An 18,139-nucleotide genomic window follows, 5' to 3' on the forward strand; every position below is an offset into this window, starting at 1 on the left:
AAATTATTTTTTTAATTGATGAATAATTATAATATTGGAAAATGATGACATATAAATTATATATTATTTAATGTATAAGTAAACTAAAATATAATTGCTATTAGGGATGTAAATGAACCAAACCGTTTGTGAGCTATTCGAAGCTCGATTCGATAAAAGCTCGTTTGAGCTCGTTTAATGAGGTTCGTTAAGATAAAAAAACCAAACTCAAGCTTATTCGACTCGTTAGCTCGTAAACATATTCGTTGGTAAATTCACTGAGTAATCTTTTAGATGAAAAAGTAATAATTTTGATATTTGATTTATTGATTTTACATATTGGTTATGAAATATATAGAAAAATCTATTAAATTTATTTATTATAATAAATTTACAAATTTAAATAAAAATAATATATTTTTCTTTAAATATATAATTTATTTTTAATTAACTTAATAAAATTTTAAATATATAATTCATATTTATTAAGTTTGTTTAGGCTCGATAAAGACTTGAATAAGCTCATGAGCTATGCATATATTCGTTAAATAAAGCTCGAGCTCGGCTCGATTATAAACGAACCAAGCTCAAACATTCAATAGTTCAACTCGACTAGACTCAATTACATCCCTAATTGCTATATAGCCAGGAACATACGAGACTCTTCCTTCACCAATCAAGATTGGGTATATTTCTCCACAAAAAATAAAAAAAAAATAAAAATTCGAGCCTATGTATTCAATATTTTTAAACCATTTGTGAATGCAAGATCAAGCCTTGAATTCGTACATAAAAAAATGACTAATTTCTTGATTACATTTTCAAGGATTTTCATAGTACTGCTGCATCATATGAAAAAATGATGGACATCGAGAAGAAAATAAAAACATGGGACGAGGAACTAAAAATCCACAGAAACTATGTCAGGCACCCTTCTGTGGCAGTGTTTCGAATGCAGAAACTGTATTCTCAAACTTGATTCTGTGCAGAATGGCACCACTCTGTTTGATTGCACAAGCCTGCTTGTCCTCTAACGGGCATCGCGCTTTCAACATCGAAAATACGTGGTTATTCAACCTCCTCGCTCTCTTCATGTCTTCAATCAACATCTCCAAACCCTTCATCAATAAATATATATTACCCCGAAAGCAGACAAGAGCAGATACACACACACAAACATATATATAGTGCGCTCAGACACAAGGGCTGAGACCATCTCCAACCCATTGCACTACATTCTGCACTATATTCTGCACTACAATAGTGTAACACTAAATTCATCTCCAACCTATCTACACTAAAAAAGAATATTCTCAGAATATTCTTATAATATTAATTTTAATTCAATAATAACTATTTATAATTTCATTACACAATTATACATAATAAATGTAATTATATTATTTCATTATTTATTAGAAAATCGATTAAAAAAAATAGAATTATACAATCTATTTAATTTTTAAAAAAATTTTAAAAAAATTTAAATTATTATTTATGTTTCAAGTATAAATTATTTTAAAAATTTAAAAATAAAAATATTAATTATATAATTAATATATAATAGAATATTAAATATTTATAATTATTAAAAAACAAAAAAAAAATAAAAAATAAAATAAAATAGATGTGGCGCAGCACTTTGTGCTGCGCCACATGTAGAGTTGCTTTTAGAGCAACTCTAGTCCAGCACCATTTTTGGTGCTGGATTGGAGTTGCTCTGAAATCTTTTGAATTCACCACCCAAAATACATTAATATTTATACCTGGACAAATTGAGGACTCTTCTGCGCCAATGTGCTTGATCCAGCCTCAACCTCGGCAATGTTGAGGACTTGATGCGAAAAGTCGAACAGTTCGAAATGCAACTGTTGCCCAAGCAAGTATATGATAGTGCAGCCACCCCAGGCAACTGAATCACCCAACATTCCATGATTGCTTGTTTGTGCTTGAACGGCTTCCTCCAGGTACTCCTGAACATTCGGAGAAGAAGACTTCATCAGATACCCAAAATAGACCGTGGCCTTTAGAAACCAAGTTATGATTACTAGATTAGGAGCTCAGAGTAAAGAGAGAGGAACAAATCAAGAACTGTCTCGTACAATTTGGAGTCCACTGTATATGCGATAAAAGTCCTTTGAAGTCGTAATGTCGACAAACCCAGTCCTAGGAACTATGCTCCATTTACTACAGTATTTATCTAAAGCTGCACTTGTAAAAGCAAGTGCATATTCCAGCACACTTCCGGCATTATTGTTGGACTTGTACAGCAGATCTGAAACACAATTACACAGATAATTTGCAATATCAGAGCAAAAATAAGTTTTGCAGGAATTTTCACGGGATTGAACTATGAGAATATCAAGCCTTCAGATCATTCTATTAATGCTCGCGGATAAGATGATTATATAGGCTACAAATCCATACCAGCAGCTTCCGCCTGTCTAGCCAGGACTCGGAATGAAGATGGATTTGAGAAGCTAGGGTTAGAAACACTTGCTGCCGCTACAGATTTGAAGAGACTTATAATGGGACTATCTTCACCATCATGGGATTGCACGATTTGTCCATCTGGACCAGGAATCAGACCCAGCCAAGGAGCAGTTAGCATGAATTGGCTAGTGTCCACTTCTCTCTGTTAGTGAGGGAAAAGAAAAGAATAAGAAGCTATCAGCACAATACACAACATCAAATTAATGCTCGTACTTCATCCTTATCAAACACAAAACGGTTATAGAAAAATAGTGAATTTGAATGGGAACTTAATCCGCATTTACAGGCTCATAAATGAAAGGACAAAATAGAATGCCTTGTTGAGAGTTACATTTATATATCCACATAAACCGCAGCCGTTAATATTCCTGAATTTCACAATAAAGCAATGATAATAAGAAACACACCAAAACAATATCAAGCAGACTTATCCAGTACAAGACACTTCCAATTTCCTTTATCCCGCGAATAGTCTCAATCTTGAGTTCTGGTTTCGACTGCCAGCAATTAAGATGCTCATGAACGTTCCTCATGCAACCTAAACAAAAGATCGGCATGTTTAAAAACTAAGAAACATGAACTGACAAAAAATTCCAAATAGTGTGATAAGTTAATCTTGTTTGGGAAAAATGTGAGTGAAAAAGTGCTGCGAAGGTAGAAAGTGCAAATTGTGAAATTCTACCACAACAAAACTCCCTGTACCACAGGATGAGGAAAATCATTCAAGCTGAGGTACAGAAATATTAACATGAAGTGCTTTTTTTTCCGGTCCATTCCAGTATCTTTTTAGTAGTTTCTACTGCGTGAAAGAACCCTTATCATCAAAACTATTATAACAAATCTGAAGCAAGTTTGAACATTTCTAAAGTTACAAGAAACGTCAAACAAACTCTTAATGTTTAAAAATATCAATTATGAAGTTAAAGAATGCAAGTTTAAACAGTGAACAAACTTTATATTTATACATATACACATAAAACACAATGCATAAAAATCATTAACAAAGATTGACCAAACTCTCTCCCAGAATACTAAAGAGGAAACTCACATTTGTTAAGCATAACCAAAACAACACAAAAGACATTGCTTACCTGCTACACCGCCATCAAAAGGAAGTAATCCAATTGATTTAGGCAAAGCCTCTTGCAATCCAGTGATCACTGGTTCAAGGGTCGTTATCTGAAACAATTATTGCAAAGGAGAATTAGTTTTCAAATCATAGCAGAAAAGCATGAAATCAGCAAAAAAAATATCACACAGAAAAGCCTACTAACTTGGGCTTGAGGTTACTAGCAGGTTGGGCCAAGAGAATGAAGTACAAGACAACCCAAAGCCTTCTATATTGAAGGTTTACACTAAGGGCCCGGAAAGGGGAGAGAGAATAGGGAATAAGAGTAGTGGAAGGGAAAGGAATGAAAAGGCAGAGTCGGTTAATGTGGAGGCCTCGAGAATTTTAGGATAAAAAGCCGCTAGCATTGCTAGGGAAGGGGAGAGAATGTTTCTATTGGGAATTAAGTTCTTAATCTTGGGGCCATTTTCCGCTGAAGGAACTGGGTCATTTATTTTGTACAAGCATTTCTATTGTATTGGATTGGAATCCGTTGATTATTTTCCTCGTTGATTATTTTCCAGTGATATCATTTTGTTACTGTTCTTATTGTACTAAATGAAATGCTATCCGTATCAAAAAGCCTTTCACACATTTCACATAGTTAAACAACTTTAAGAGAACACAATTTGTAATGAAACAAAGTAGTTAACAAGTTCTGATTTTTGAGCCATAGATATAATATACAAAAATGTTGTTAGTTCCAGAAATATCGCTTCCGGCATTTAACTTCACAGTTTTTTGTAATCAACTGTTGTACCCATCACTTGACATTCATCATACATACTCAAAATTTGCTCATTATCTCAGATACAGATACATTCATGAAGCACCTCATCATACAAGACAAAAAGTCCACCGAAAAATTACCCACCCAAACTTAAGCTGTCACTAAAGTCCCATCCAGCAAACACAAGGAAATGAAGGAAAAAGGACAAAAGACTTTCAAGAAGATATTTATTGTCAGTCAAATCTCTCATGCTAGTACTGCTGCTATTGAACAACAAGCCATGCACATCATACAACCAAGCTCATCACCACCAGAAAACCCAACATTAGAAAGAAAAAAGGTTTCCACCATCACTACAGACGTTTCAAAAGGCAACCAATTTATAATCCTAGTTGATAGATGTAAGCAGCATTTGCTTTTACTCATTCAGCAGACATACATTGAAATCAACAAGCAAACAATGAAAGATGATACGGCAACAGAGGTAAACTCATCAAGTAATAAATAAAATTTTTACGAAACATGTCCATTGCGAATTCATGAAGGATCAGATAACGATACCTTATTTGACAGATGGTCTAACAATGCACGGATGAGCCATGGTAATGATCTTGATCCCAGAAGTCTCACTATAGAATACATATGAGGCATTCCAAAAAAGGCACTATGTAATCTGGCAAAGCTTTGATATGCAGAATTCAGATCCTACCGTCAACAGGAGGGAAAGTGAAAGGTCATGAATAAAGAAACAAATCATAATATAAATCGGTATTAAATGCATACATTTTGAAAGCATAGATCACGTTGATAAAATTCCAATCTCTCGAACCAATTTAGCACACTCATAAAAGGTAAAACTAGCATCTTTATTTTGAGGGTATCCACATACATAACTTAATTCTCCCGGTATGATTAGGGAAATTTAGGCTCAGGATGTTAGCTATTACATGAATACTCCGAATACTCCATTTTTCAAGAGGACTCTAATTTCCTTATGTTATTCTTAAAATTGCAAGCTTCATCCTGTTCTACAGTTGACCAAGGCCACTGAGCTTAACCGATCAATCTTGTTTCCCCACATTTCTGCAGTTACTAATAGAGCAAATTGTAAACCCCTAATTTGAACCAAACACACAAAAGGAATGAATTTGATGCCATGTATTTCTCAAAGGTCGTAATTCAGTATGTAGACCTCTTCAAATAAAGAAAAGGTAGTAGATACAAGTTTACGGGGTAACTAGAGAAAGAACTACCATCAAATTCATATTTTTCTTACTTGATTACCACAGTAAAAAATTGGCTTTGCATAGGGTACTGATGGCTTCTGAGCAGGAACTGATAGCATTCTCGATGATCGGACAAAGCGCTGAGTAGTATTACATAATATGAAGTTCGGTAAAAAGTCATTTTGCATCTCCAACCAAATCTGAAAATTTTACAGATCATTCAAGCAACTGTCAGTAACAGAAACTCCTCTATGAACATTACAATGAGAAGAGCTTTATTTTGTTTTTAATATATTAGTTGTTTTTATATTTATCTTCATATTGAAAGACTCGGATCGTGTTTGAAAATGAATAATCCCTTACGAAAATAGATAAGCAAGAATGATGATCAAAATCCTTGCAATGCCGCATAAAAACAAGGTATCACAACCATATTTCCTAAGGTAAATAAAAAAAAAAAACCAAGAATCCAAAGGGCTAGCACAAGGCAAACACAAGCAGCGGGACCATCAAAGAGCGACAGACAATTCCGTTTTGTGTTTTATTTTGAGCAAGGAACAAAAACGAAAGTAAAGGATATCTTCAAGCTTGGAAAATGTTTGAACTTACAGTGTTCTCAATTAACGTGTAAAATGCTTGTTATGTTCTGTATTTAAATGCCAAAATCTCTCCAAACAAATAAGATAGAAAGGACTGACCCACACTGTGATTCAGAAACCATGAACTGTATGTATAAAACATAAAGTTGTGATTATTTACCCTTTATACGTCATTTAGAAAAACAGGAATTGAGAACAAACATCTTCCTGTACTTGGAAATAAATGACAATTTTGCTTATACTTCTAAAACAAAATGAATCTTTGACAACTTGGTAACAAGTCCTTTCACCATATATGTGTCAGCGAGTACTTTTGCCATCCTTCTCTGAAAAATACCATGTCCAAGAGCACACAAAGTTTACATACCTGAGAAGCAAGTCTGCTAGAATATGAAACAAGGGATAAATTTTCTTGCATCTCGTTCAACATGAGACCAAATGAATCAAGAGTAAGATCTTTTGATAGTAATTCGTGAGCTAGTCTCAAGATGCAAATGAGCTTTTCCAGTTCCTGAAATTCAAGTGTTTATTGAGAAAATCCAACATAAAATTTGAGAGAAGTCAAATTGTCAACATTATCACTCACCACAATTGCACATAGATCCTGAGACTCAAATCGATCGAACAAAAATTCAATGTTATCCCTGCATATTTTGTTCATCCTCTCAGAGATCAAACTTCTCAAGTTAATAGTCCGTCCCAGCAACTATAAACCATAAAAAACTGTTTTAGTAAATTTAGAGACAAAAGGAGGTGGTTTAAAATCAAAAAGTAACACGGAAGGGGATATAAACCCATTATACAAGAACTATGTATCAAGTTATGTCAAAATGATATTCATTCTTAACCTTTCCCTTGGTTTGCTAACCTACATCATCTCATCATTGCCATATCAGCAAAGCTTAGTTTACAATTTATTACAAGAAACTAAGCCACAACGAGAATTTTACATGCACACAGAGTAAAAGTGTAAAACATGCCAAAGGTTGAGAAATATCTGTGAAGGACTACATCAGCAGTGCACCGGTGCTGTGGTACATAATAATTTTCACATTAAATTTTGGGTTGTAAACACAAAGAAAGAAATGGAATCTATATACAATTTATCCTATATTATTATTTAGAATGCTTGATGACCATACAATGTACTTATTTGAAGCGAAAAAATGATGTCTTTAAGATAATCGGAATGGCAAGAACGAAAGAGCTGCCTTACTGCATTGATGTAAAGCGCCAAGCTACATTGAGAAAATAAAATATAAATGTACCTTCACTCTTGTCATCTTTAATATTGCAGTGAATCTCATTGGATGGATCGAAAACTTCTCACCAACATCTATTGCAAATAGGAATGATGGATCAAGCAGTTCACTGTGAGTTCAGAAACCAGAGCAGTGCAAAAGATTTAGTTTAACCGAATATTTTAAAAAGATATCGGTAGTGTATATAAAATAGGTCAACACAGATACCTAGCTGCCCAACTCTTGTAGTATGTGAACACAGAGTCACATAATTTTGCTATAAATATGTCAAAGCAATTATCCACCTGAAAAGAAAAACAAAAACCCAAAGATCAGTTCATTAAAAAATATCATTAAAAAATTAGAAGAAATGATGGCAGAATCAAAGAGTTTGTGAAGTTCCGTCTCTGAACAGCTTGTTGCGCAAATTTAGAATCTAACTCTTTATAATGGTCTATGATTAGTCACCTCAGCTTCAATTTCATCATAAAGGAATCTCTGCTTGAGTACCACCAGTGCATGTTGAGCAGCATCATTATAGATGTCAAAGGGCATCAACACACTCTCTAGCAGACCAGCATCCTGAGACTCAATTACATGATCCACCAGCATCCAAGGAAGGGAACATTCAATGGGAAACTGCAGGAAAAGTAGGAGAATTTTTTTTACATATAAGAGGATCAAAAGATGAAAGTGTAGTCAATTCATTTATGTTTCCGGAATAATTGACATATGAGGCAGCTTGAGACATAACAACCTAATTACCATACTCTAAATATTTTGAAACTCAAAATATAAAAACATTGTCAGGAAAGATTAAAAACAATAGGCATAAACTAGAAAAGGAAGTTTCAAATGGCAGGTGCCAGAAAATGTGCAAGCAAAAACTGTCTATTAGGTCAGATACGAAGTTTAGAGGAGCATGGTCAAATATGGAGGAATGCAACAGATAAATTTGAGTATCAGCAAGCATCCATTGATATGCTTTACACAATTCACGCTTCACAAGTTCAGTATCATGCAATTATCTGTTAGCACAAAACGCTAATTTGAAGCTCCAAACACTATTAGAAGTCATAATTAAAAGTTGTAAGATAAAACTCTTATACCTGGATAACTCGAGAAGATTCCAAATAAAATTCCCTGAACCATAGGAAACCAACATCTATCAGATCTGAAACCGAAGCTGCATAAAAGCATAACAGTGTCAGTTCACTTCCAACAAAGAAAGCTTCTTGATGTTTCTGAAACAAAAAAGACAACTATAATTAGAAGAAAACCGAAAATAATAGCGAAGACTGATTGGTCAGACACTTGTATTTCCATTACAATTATATTTGTCTGCAGGTTCATCTGAATTCAGCATTTTCTAAATCCATATAAAAACATTCCATGTGACAGGTCTATAATTGTATAATTTCGATGACCACTGTAAGAAAAGAAATAATTTCTACCCATAATGTCTCGAATAATCTGAAGTTGCTGAATTTTTCGGAAATATAAAAGCACCATATTCATATTTTCCTTGTCCTAGAGCAGAAAAAGAGCAGGGTTTCCAAAAGCCTAACAACATTCATAAGCTGTAGGAGCGTTTACATAATGACTCAATAACAAACCTCATTTCACTGAAAAACAGTCGAATGTGAAAAATATGGACATAATATTTTCATAATTACTTACAATGAATAAAAGGAAGATGCCTCACTGCTAAATAAGCATGGATATAAAGCAAATATGATATAGCTAAACGATTTGATGGCCAAATTTGGAAACGACTATGAATAACTAACAAGATTTCGTTCACAAACCTGTGTAGTCTAATATGTGCAAGAAAAACCCAAGCTTGTAGAAGAAGGTCTCCAGCTGTTTTAAATCATTGACCGGAATCTCAGAACCAGTATTACCAAAAAGGCCACCAGGTTTCCTCATGTTGCCTCCTGATACTACCTCGTATATCAAGAACTGCAAGCAATGGATCTGGAGAGATTGCATGTATGTGTACGAGAGAGAGGAAGGGAGAGAGGGAGGAAGGAAGGAAGAGAGTTAGTTCAGAATTATAATACATCTGAAAAGAAAAATAAACATGTACGTTCCTTGTGTAATACAATAAATTTACTTGAACATGTGAAAGGTTACCAATAAATTGTCAGTTTTCTTGTTTGTTCCCAATGTTTCAAAATATTATTGAAATATATATAAAAGCAATTTTCTTGGTCCAGCACATGGCAGGAAATCATCCCATGCCGATGATTGTTAGTGTCAAGTGTCCATACCATCCATGCTCACAAATTAAGCAATGGATGCAGCAATGGAGTAAAATTAAGGATATGAGAAATTCAATTGCTAAGAAGACAGACTTAAAATAAAAAGAACAAAAAACCTTGACTCAAACACACTCCTGCATAAAATGTGATGTGAGAAGCTAAGGGGAGTGAATACATATTAACTAGAACTAAAACAAAAAAAAAAATAAAAACAAAAAGATAGAACTAGAAGAAACAGTGAAACACGGAAGATAATGTTGCACTCATATCTGTTTCATAACTCAGAACTTTGTGCATGCTGTCAAGAAGATGCCATTAAAAGAAAATAGAAATATGCATCTCCAAATTAATACATTAAGATCAATTTACCAGACCAACCTGTGCAGAAGTGGGTGCCACTGGTCTTGGATAAAAGAAGCTCACTCTACTTTCTTCTCCTCCGTGCTGGAATGTTTGCATATCAGGCTCAGGTCTGCTTGTATTTGCCATCCAATCGGCAGAAAGTGTGCGCATATCAGAAAGAATCCTATAAATGGAAAATCAAAAGCACAAACAAGAGAAAGAAGTTACAGCTTTTCAATAAATATTTTACGACAGAGCATGGAAATGTTGTCCATCAACATTACATATAAGTGCATGCAAAGCCTTCAGATTGGTCGTGTAAGCAGCAGGAATTTACTGGTAACATCTTACATGCAAGATGAGGTCAAGAAAACAGCAAGTAAAATGAATCTAGGTATTATAGACTTTAGTTAAAATTGCCATAATAAGACAATTCTCCAGAAAGAAAATTGTTTAAATTCAGATTCAAGATCAAGTATGCATACAAATCTAATCGTGGTAGTCTAACATAATACATATTCAAAATAAATAACAATATTCCTACCTGGAAAGGTCTTTCTTCTTACGAAAAGTAGTCCGCAGCATCATGGCCAATGTATTTTGCACAAAATCTTGGACCTCTGCATGGATAGTTTCCCACAGGGCATCGGCAACCAATGTATCTGCCTTCTGCAACAATAACCCTATTCCCTTGATGTAGCTCACGAGTTCCACCATAGCTTTTCTTTCCTCAGCACTATAATTATATCGTACCACCTAGGAGCATTAAAAAAGGTTTAACATTATGTGATCGGAAGAATCCAACAGCCCAAATAGGATGTCGACAATAAAAATTAAATAATTACCGAACCCCGAACCTCAAAATGATTCATTTATACATGTTGTGAATTATGACTTGGATGGATGACAACGGACATTGACTAAATGTACAGAGTCCAGATAAAATGCAAAGATGAGATTTGAAATTTAATTTAGACCTTCTCATAGTCTGAATAAGATGATGCTATCTCATGTGAATCTGAAGAAATGGGATCTTTGCAAGGGCGTGAAAATTTCCATGCACACTGCTCCCATACACGCCCAGTCCATCTACTTAAGAGCTGAAAACCTTCAACAACCATATCATAGACATTCCCTTTGACTTCTTTTGCCCACTCCAAGTCGGCACCATCCATTGACCTCAATAACACAAGCTGCAAAATAGGATAATAACATCTGTCACAACCAAAAACAAAACCATAAGAAGAGTTTATCACTGATGCAGAGGAGAAAAAACTGAGATTTCTGAAAGAAATCAGATAAGGCATAGCCACTAAGTTGTTTCTATAATGCCAAAAATAAGCTAAGTAGCTAACATGATAAAAATCTTGAAGAATAACACATACCTGATTCTGTATGCTGCTAGAGCATGTAATTATACATTCATGTGCACATAAGAGCATCTCCAACCACTGCGCCAGTTTGACATTTAACGCCAAATTGGAGCAGTGGTCTCCTCCAATCCAACGCCAAATTGGCGTTAAATCGGTGTACAGTTACAGTGTTGTGCCAGATTTGGTGCAGCACTGTAGCTACGGTGTATATATATATATATATATATATATATATATATATATATATATATATATATATATATATATATTTTACCTTTAAGTTTAATAGTATGAAAGTGTAGTTTAAAATTTGGGGACATGGGTTATTAATTTAGAATATAATTAACGATTTAGATTATTTCGTAAAATTTATAAAGTACTGAAAATTGAATGTATTATTTATTTAAAATAATTATATTTATATTTTAATTATTTAAAGAAATAATGATAAAATAAATATATTTGTTATTATCTTACTAAAAATTGCTACAAATAAAAACATGAAATGAGCTAATTTACTTTCAAATAAATTTAGTATACATATAGCATATAACAAAGAAAATTATTTAACAATATTTTTAAATTTTGGAATGAATTATTTAAAAAAATTATATAAATTTAATTTATATTATTTATTAAATTAAATAAATTGATTATCTAAATTAATTACACCAAAGTTTTATACACAAATATAATAAACTTGTAGGGGTATTTTTTGTGAAATACAATATTTGAGTCTTATGAAAAAAAAGAGAACATTTATTTTAGGTTTAGAGTAAAATTTGAAGTAGATGGGCTGGTTGTGAGTTTTGTAAATTGCTCAATTTTGGTGTAAAACTTCCACTAAATTAGTGCAACCTAAATCAACAAAGACATAGAGACAAGATAATGAGGGAGAGATTTTTAGTTAAGCAAGAATACCTGATTCAAAGAAGCAGCAAAGCGTACAGAGAAATCATCATGTTCAGCACGTATAGCCCCAATATGGTTGATGATCAAATAATGGCGCTGATAAGTTAGGTAAGTCAAGGAAACAACCATTCATATATTGCAGAGATCTCAGTCACTTTTTCCGTATTGGATAGAAAATAATTTTCATATTGATAGACAATAAAGTTCATAGACAACCAGAAGATAATTACCAGTACAGAGATACTAAAATAAGACCATATACGCTTGACTGTAAGTAATTAAAGGATATTCTTGTGCCTCCCGAGGTGGCAGCTCATGGGGTGAATGAAGAGTAAGCAGACGGGTTTGGGAAGAAAACTTTGGAAAGTATGTGGACAATTCCTTTAGTATCGATGTAGGAGAAAGATGAAGATCTGGAAATGCAGGGATGACTGGATCGTTCTACATAGCAAGAGAGTTACTTAAGACCATTACTCGAATTATAAAAGAACAAGGTATAATGGGGGCAGGGAAAATCCATAAACTAGAACACTAGAAGACTCATTCAACACGTTGAAGTTATGTACCTTAAATATATTGATCAGTCTGTTGACTTTCACTCTTTTGTACAGGGACTCACTATCTTTCTCTGATGACGATGCCAAGACAACAAGAACAGGCAAAACACGAAGTAGAATGTGGCGCTCCGGAAAGAGAAGCGCAAAATTTAACTCTAGAGACTCAACAGCAAACACTATGAGAACTTGGAGGATATCATCAACACTATTGCAAGTAAAGGAGTGAATATACCAAAAAATCGGAGATAACCAGTGGCAAGAAAAAGACAGTTTATAAAAACTTGAAATTCTTAAATGAAAAATTCTTGGAACCTTTTGAGAACAATAAATTTTCTGAAAGAGGTTCTCAATGGAAAATTCTAACAAGTGTTTTATCCTCTACAGAGATTAAGAAAATGAACAACGCTGAATTAATCTTTGTAATATTTTCAAGCTTGCAGCTTAAAAATACAAACAATTCACACAAAGGATACTTGTTGACCCGGAACATCTCCACATGCAAGTTCAACAGAATTGCCCATCTCGTGCTCAAAAAGATCTGCCAAAATGCATATTTATCATGGTCTCAGATGATAAAGTAACAAAGTTATCAAACACACTTCACAGGTACAAACACAAACACACACCCGTATTTGTTTTTTAGAAAGATAAAAAAACCCTTACCTGTAAATCATCTAGTTCTTCCCTCACTGAATCGGTATCTTGCCACTGCACACTTACTTGAGTAAATGTCCTAATATATTGAAAATAATACATTTGATCAGAAAAAAATTCAAGTAGAAAATTCACATGTGACCCCAAGAAAATGTATAAAAATGGAAGTCAATTTGAAGATAATAAAAAAGTTACGATGATAAAACTGCACCGGAGCACACATGTAATGATGTGATCGAAACTCTTCTATGGGGAGAACATGTACATAATCTTTCAAGTTTAAAAGATCCCGAAGGTCAAATAAGCAAGTGCATATTTATCTGACCACAACAGTAATGCTCAAAAACTCTAGGTGAAAATCAGTAGGGAAAATTCCAGGAAAAGGCATGAGGAATCAGGAATTTGAGCAGTAAAGATATATTATGCCCTGAAATTTCAAGTGTCGAAGCATGGGAAGAGGAGTGGGGGATTCGATATATGCGTGGAATCTGGAATTTAGCAAAGGAGTCAGGAGGCCAATAATACTGAAGAAGTCTGAAAATCAACCATAATTGAGCAGACGGGAGCTCTAATATCTGTAAGTAGTCGGGAGTAGAGGTACAAGCGAGTCAAGCTACTCGTGAGCGGCTCGGTACTTGAGTCGAGTTCGAGTAGCTCGACCCATCACTCGAGTCGGGTTCAAGTTTTAATTGTTTTGACTCGATTAGGTCGTGAGCTACTCGAGTAGCTATATTTTCTTTTATTATAATTACTTCTAATTTAAGAGTATTTTTTTCTTATATAAAATTTAAACACTGAAATTAAGCTTCTAACACTATCAAACACAATATTTAAATTAGAATACTCTTCTGGGGCAAAGGTCTAAAATTTAAACACGATATTTTCACAAGTCGAGCTCGAATATCAAGGGCTCAAGTGGTGTGATACTCGAGCTCGACTCTCGCCTCGTTTGCACCCCTATTCGGGAGCTTAACAAATTATGAGCAATCGGGAGATCGAGCCATCCAATGTATTATAAACTCTTCTATTTATCATCCAAAATATAGGAATCCCCTGCCATGGTTTTGTTGCCTATGTTGAGACCCAGCCACTTCTAAAAAAGTGCTTTCACCACAAAAATTGGTTTTTGAATAGTTTTGTATAAAAAAATATTTAAAAATCACAAGGAAACTATGGCTTACGTGTCTCTGTTTCAGCTTGCCTTTTAAAAATAAGAAGCAGCTGCATTTTACTTTTCTATTAAAAAAATAAGACTACTACTACTTTTTCGGGGAAGACGAAGAAGAGTTTCAGCTTGTCTTTTATAATAAGAAGCAGCTCTATTTTACTTTTCTATTAAAAAATAAGACTACTACTGCTTTTTGGGGGAAGGAACAGGAGGAGGAGCTGGAGCAGAGGAAGAAGGAGAAGGAGAAGGAGAAAAAAGGATCGACGACAAACAAAATCAGTAGTACAATGAAAGTAATCCATATAAACAATCTAGCATACCTTTTGTACCAAGAGAAGTCATTGGGTATGCTAGCCTTCGCATTCTTTAAATGATCAAGTTGAACCAAAACATCAAGCAACTTAAGCATAGACCTGCAATGAAATAATAAAATTACCTAATATTTTTTTTCAAATTAAGGCAACACTAAAAATCCTTAGAAGAAACAAAGTTGTCTACAGTTGTAAAGGAAAAGGCAAGAGAAATCCAAGTGCACAATGGTAGATCACAGATGAATACCCTTCCCTAAATTGAGGTAACAGCACAGTGGTTGGCCTTTTATTTACTGGGTAGTTGGATTACTTGTAGGCTGGCAGATCACCACTCACCACTAATCTTTTAAGTTGAAACAATCATTTCAAATTCTTTGACGCGTGAATACATATATTTAAGCACTACATGAACATATGAGATCATGCTGAAATTTATCATAGAACAATGTTATTTTAAGTTCTCATAGAGCAAGCACTCTTGGCTGGGGAAAACAATCAAGACCAGAAAAGTGGGCATTGTGAAAATTACGATTTGCATTAAATATCAGTGAACATGATGATGCTAGGTAAACTAGTGTGAACAACACACCAAAGATGAGTTATGGTAGGACCATTGATGCGTCGCTCAGGCCTTGAAAAACGTTGCATGTCAGCTGCTAGCTGTGTCATAAAAAGCATAAGCATGCTTAGCATATACTTGAAAAAGTGCACTAAAAATTGGAAACAAAAGGATAAGAAATCGGACTTTTGACGCAGCTGATGCTTGCCAACGTTGAATTTCACGTAGCCGGCTCATCTCAAGGTCTAAAACTTGGTAAGTTTCTAGATACAAGTCAGCCTGATTTTGTTTCATAGAATCTGGTAGCTGCCAAATAATATGCATCTGTTATGTATGTTATATGAGCAAAAACAATATTAAAGTATCACGTAGGAGAGGAGAGGTATCCATCAGGTTTTTAAATATCAGACCCAATGACCCATATGAGTTCATCGTAAAAAGGTTTCTATTTCCCCTACAGAAAATTTAGAGCTGGCTCAACTTAATTCAACTTGAGCTTCTTCTGCTCAGCCAGTGGTAGTATAAAATATGCTTAATCTGCCTATAAACACCAGAATGAAGCACCTGAGGAAGCGCTTTTACACAATTCCGATAAGTATAGAGCACCGAACTCATTTCCTTTCCCTCTCGTATCAGCAAATTCTGTAACCATTTCAATTTTTATAATCAGAAAAAAATTTACAACAGATATCCAATTGAAATCAATTCGAGAATTGAAGTAACTGAGGTTAGATCATACCAGCTGATTGATCGCTTTTGTGTCCTCCGATAACGATAATCGATAGGCAGAAACATCACTATAATCTGTGAAGAAAAAATACTTTCTAAGATTATGAGCACAACTTCACAGTTAAGCTTATATTGCAAGAAAAAAAAGTGTGTGTGTGAGTGTGTATAAATATATATAACAGAGTACCAACTCAGCAAAAGGTACCGAATCTCTACATGAAAGCAAAAGCCTCAAGACCATCCAAAAAAGTGGCATTTGCATCATTGGTATGAATAAGTTCTACTTATACCATTTTATAGCAAAAGAGAATTTTAGAAGCCTTAAACCATCCAAGAAAGCTCGGTTTGTATTTTCTAATCTCTTTCAAAGAGAATGACTTTTGATTATTTTCAAATATTCAAAGACCAGAATTAATTATCTAAAGAAGGCCATAATCATGATAGGGGAGAATCCAAATCAAACAGGAATTTTTTTTTAATCTAATCATAGTTACTGAACTAAATACTTGCATGAACTTTCAGTGCATCATACATCAGATAAAGACACTTTATAACAACAATAATATCTTCTATTCTGGGTAATGGTTAAATCCAATAGATTCATCAAATAAAAATATAACTTTCCCTGGCACAGCCAGAGAGAATATGCTCTCGCTTAAGCACAAAGAACCATAATCATGTACCAGTATTAAAATTTTATTGAGTCCGCAAACTACGTTGATGTGGTGAAAGGAAGTTAATATGACACTCATGTCTATACTTACCAGGGCCACGTTGAACACAACTTACTACTATCCTTAGTTTTCCATGACAAATATTGACAATATCAACCATCAACTTTGGAACTTCAAACAATAGTAGAAACCCATGAAATAGCAAAGAACCCACAAAAAAAATCAAGAAACAGTAGAAAAAATAACAATCAAACAAAGCGACAAAAAACGTACCAATGGGACTAGTAGTTGCACCTCTCTCAGTTGACACCCAAAACCCAGGTCCCTGAATTTCTGGTTGATCATCCTAAAACCATTTTACTAAAACTAATTAATAACAGAATGCAGAGATCGCACTAATTTTAGAAATGCACACTTACCTCCAGCGAGAAAGTGGACAGTGCCGCCATGGCTTCCTCTATTGGCACAGCCATGAGAGATCTGAAGAGGTAAAATGACCAAGAACTTTACAGGAGTCGACCAGAGAGCACTGAAGTTCAACGGAAGAATGTGCTTAGAATTCACCTGGGTTTGCCACTTTCTCCTACTTGAAAAATACAAAAATTCCTCTGAAAAAACACAGAAACCGAAATTTTCTGTGCGATGTACGGGTGAGAGGCAGCTACAAACAAGAGGCTATGAAGTCGCATTTGCGGTTGATAAAGTTGTTATGATTACGGTACGACTATTACTTTTCTTGTCTTTAATTCAAAGATACAATTATTTTTTTAAAAAAAAAAAATCAAAGAATTAATCAATATATTTTAGAAACATCTATTTAGATCGGTGGAACTCCATCCGTTGTCACCTTTTTTACTTAAAATAAAATTGTATATAAAATCATATTTTTTTAATATTTAAATTGAATAATAATAATAATAATAATAATATATATCTAAGATATACTGAATGAAATAATTTTAATAATAATATATATCTAATGTATACTGAATGAAATAAATTTTTATTTTAATAGTGTTTAAACATATCAACATTATGTTTCGATATATATTAAGTAAAATTTCGAGCTAACACAATAATTTGTAAATCTAATACACAAATAACTTTCAATGATCAATCGTCAACAAATCGAACATCCCTAAAACAATTAAAAAAACATTTAATATAATCGCTGATAATTATTATGATACCATTTAAAATATGATTTTAATGATCCTTAC

The 18,139-nt window shown here is 33.9% G+C and overlaps 1 protein-coding gene across 2 annotated transcripts; it reads right to left on the reverse strand.

Moving 5' to 3' along the window:
- Nucleotides 1–696: 696 nt before the first annotated feature.
- LOC140825673 (protein PIR) lies at nt 697–17,572 on the reverse strand. 2 transcript variants are annotated; one of them, XM_073187577.1, is made up of 31 exons: nt 17,484–17,572; nt 17,339–17,399; nt 17,193–17,265; nt 16,256–16,320; nt 16,081–16,158; nt 15,703–15,822; nt 15,547–15,617; nt 14,967–15,059; nt 13,488–13,557; nt 13,298–13,362; nt 12,834–13,029; nt 12,557–12,708; nt 12,277–12,370; nt 10,960–11,175; nt 10,527–10,738; nt 10,019–10,166; nt 9,185–9,353; nt 8,486–8,562; nt 7,845–8,015; nt 7,605–7,681; nt 7,404–7,506; nt 6,722–6,841; nt 6,503–6,646; nt 5,587–5,736; nt 4,872–5,015; nt 3,564–3,651; nt 2,880–3,010; nt 2,407–2,614; nt 2,082–2,254; nt 1,746–1,952; nt 697–1,097 (listed from the first exon to the last, which is right to left on the reverse strand). In XM_073187577.1, exons 2-31 carry the CDS (start codon nt 17,390–17,392, stop codon nt 903–905), a joined length of 3,864 nt encoding a protein of 1,287 aa, XP_073043678.1. In that variant the 5' UTR covers nt 17,393–17,399; nt 17,484–17,572; the 3' UTR covers nt 697–902. The 2 variants fall into 2 exon arrangements, with proteins under 2 accessions (XP_073043678.1, XP_073043679.1); XM_073187578.1 differs by lacking the exons at nt 17,193–17,265; nt 17,339–17,399; nt 17,484–17,572 and having other exon boundaries at nt 15,703–15,815; nt 16,256–16,326.
- Between the last annotated feature and the right edge of the window lie 567 nt (nt 17,573–18,139).

This window comes from Primulina eburnea, chromosome 3 (assembly GCF_022965805.1).
Source record: "Primulina eburnea isolate SZY01 chromosome 3, ASM2296580v1, whole genome shotgun sequence".
Classification (NCBI taxonomy): Eukaryota; Viridiplantae; Streptophyta; class Magnoliopsida; order Lamiales; family Gesneriaceae; genus Primulina; species Primulina eburnea.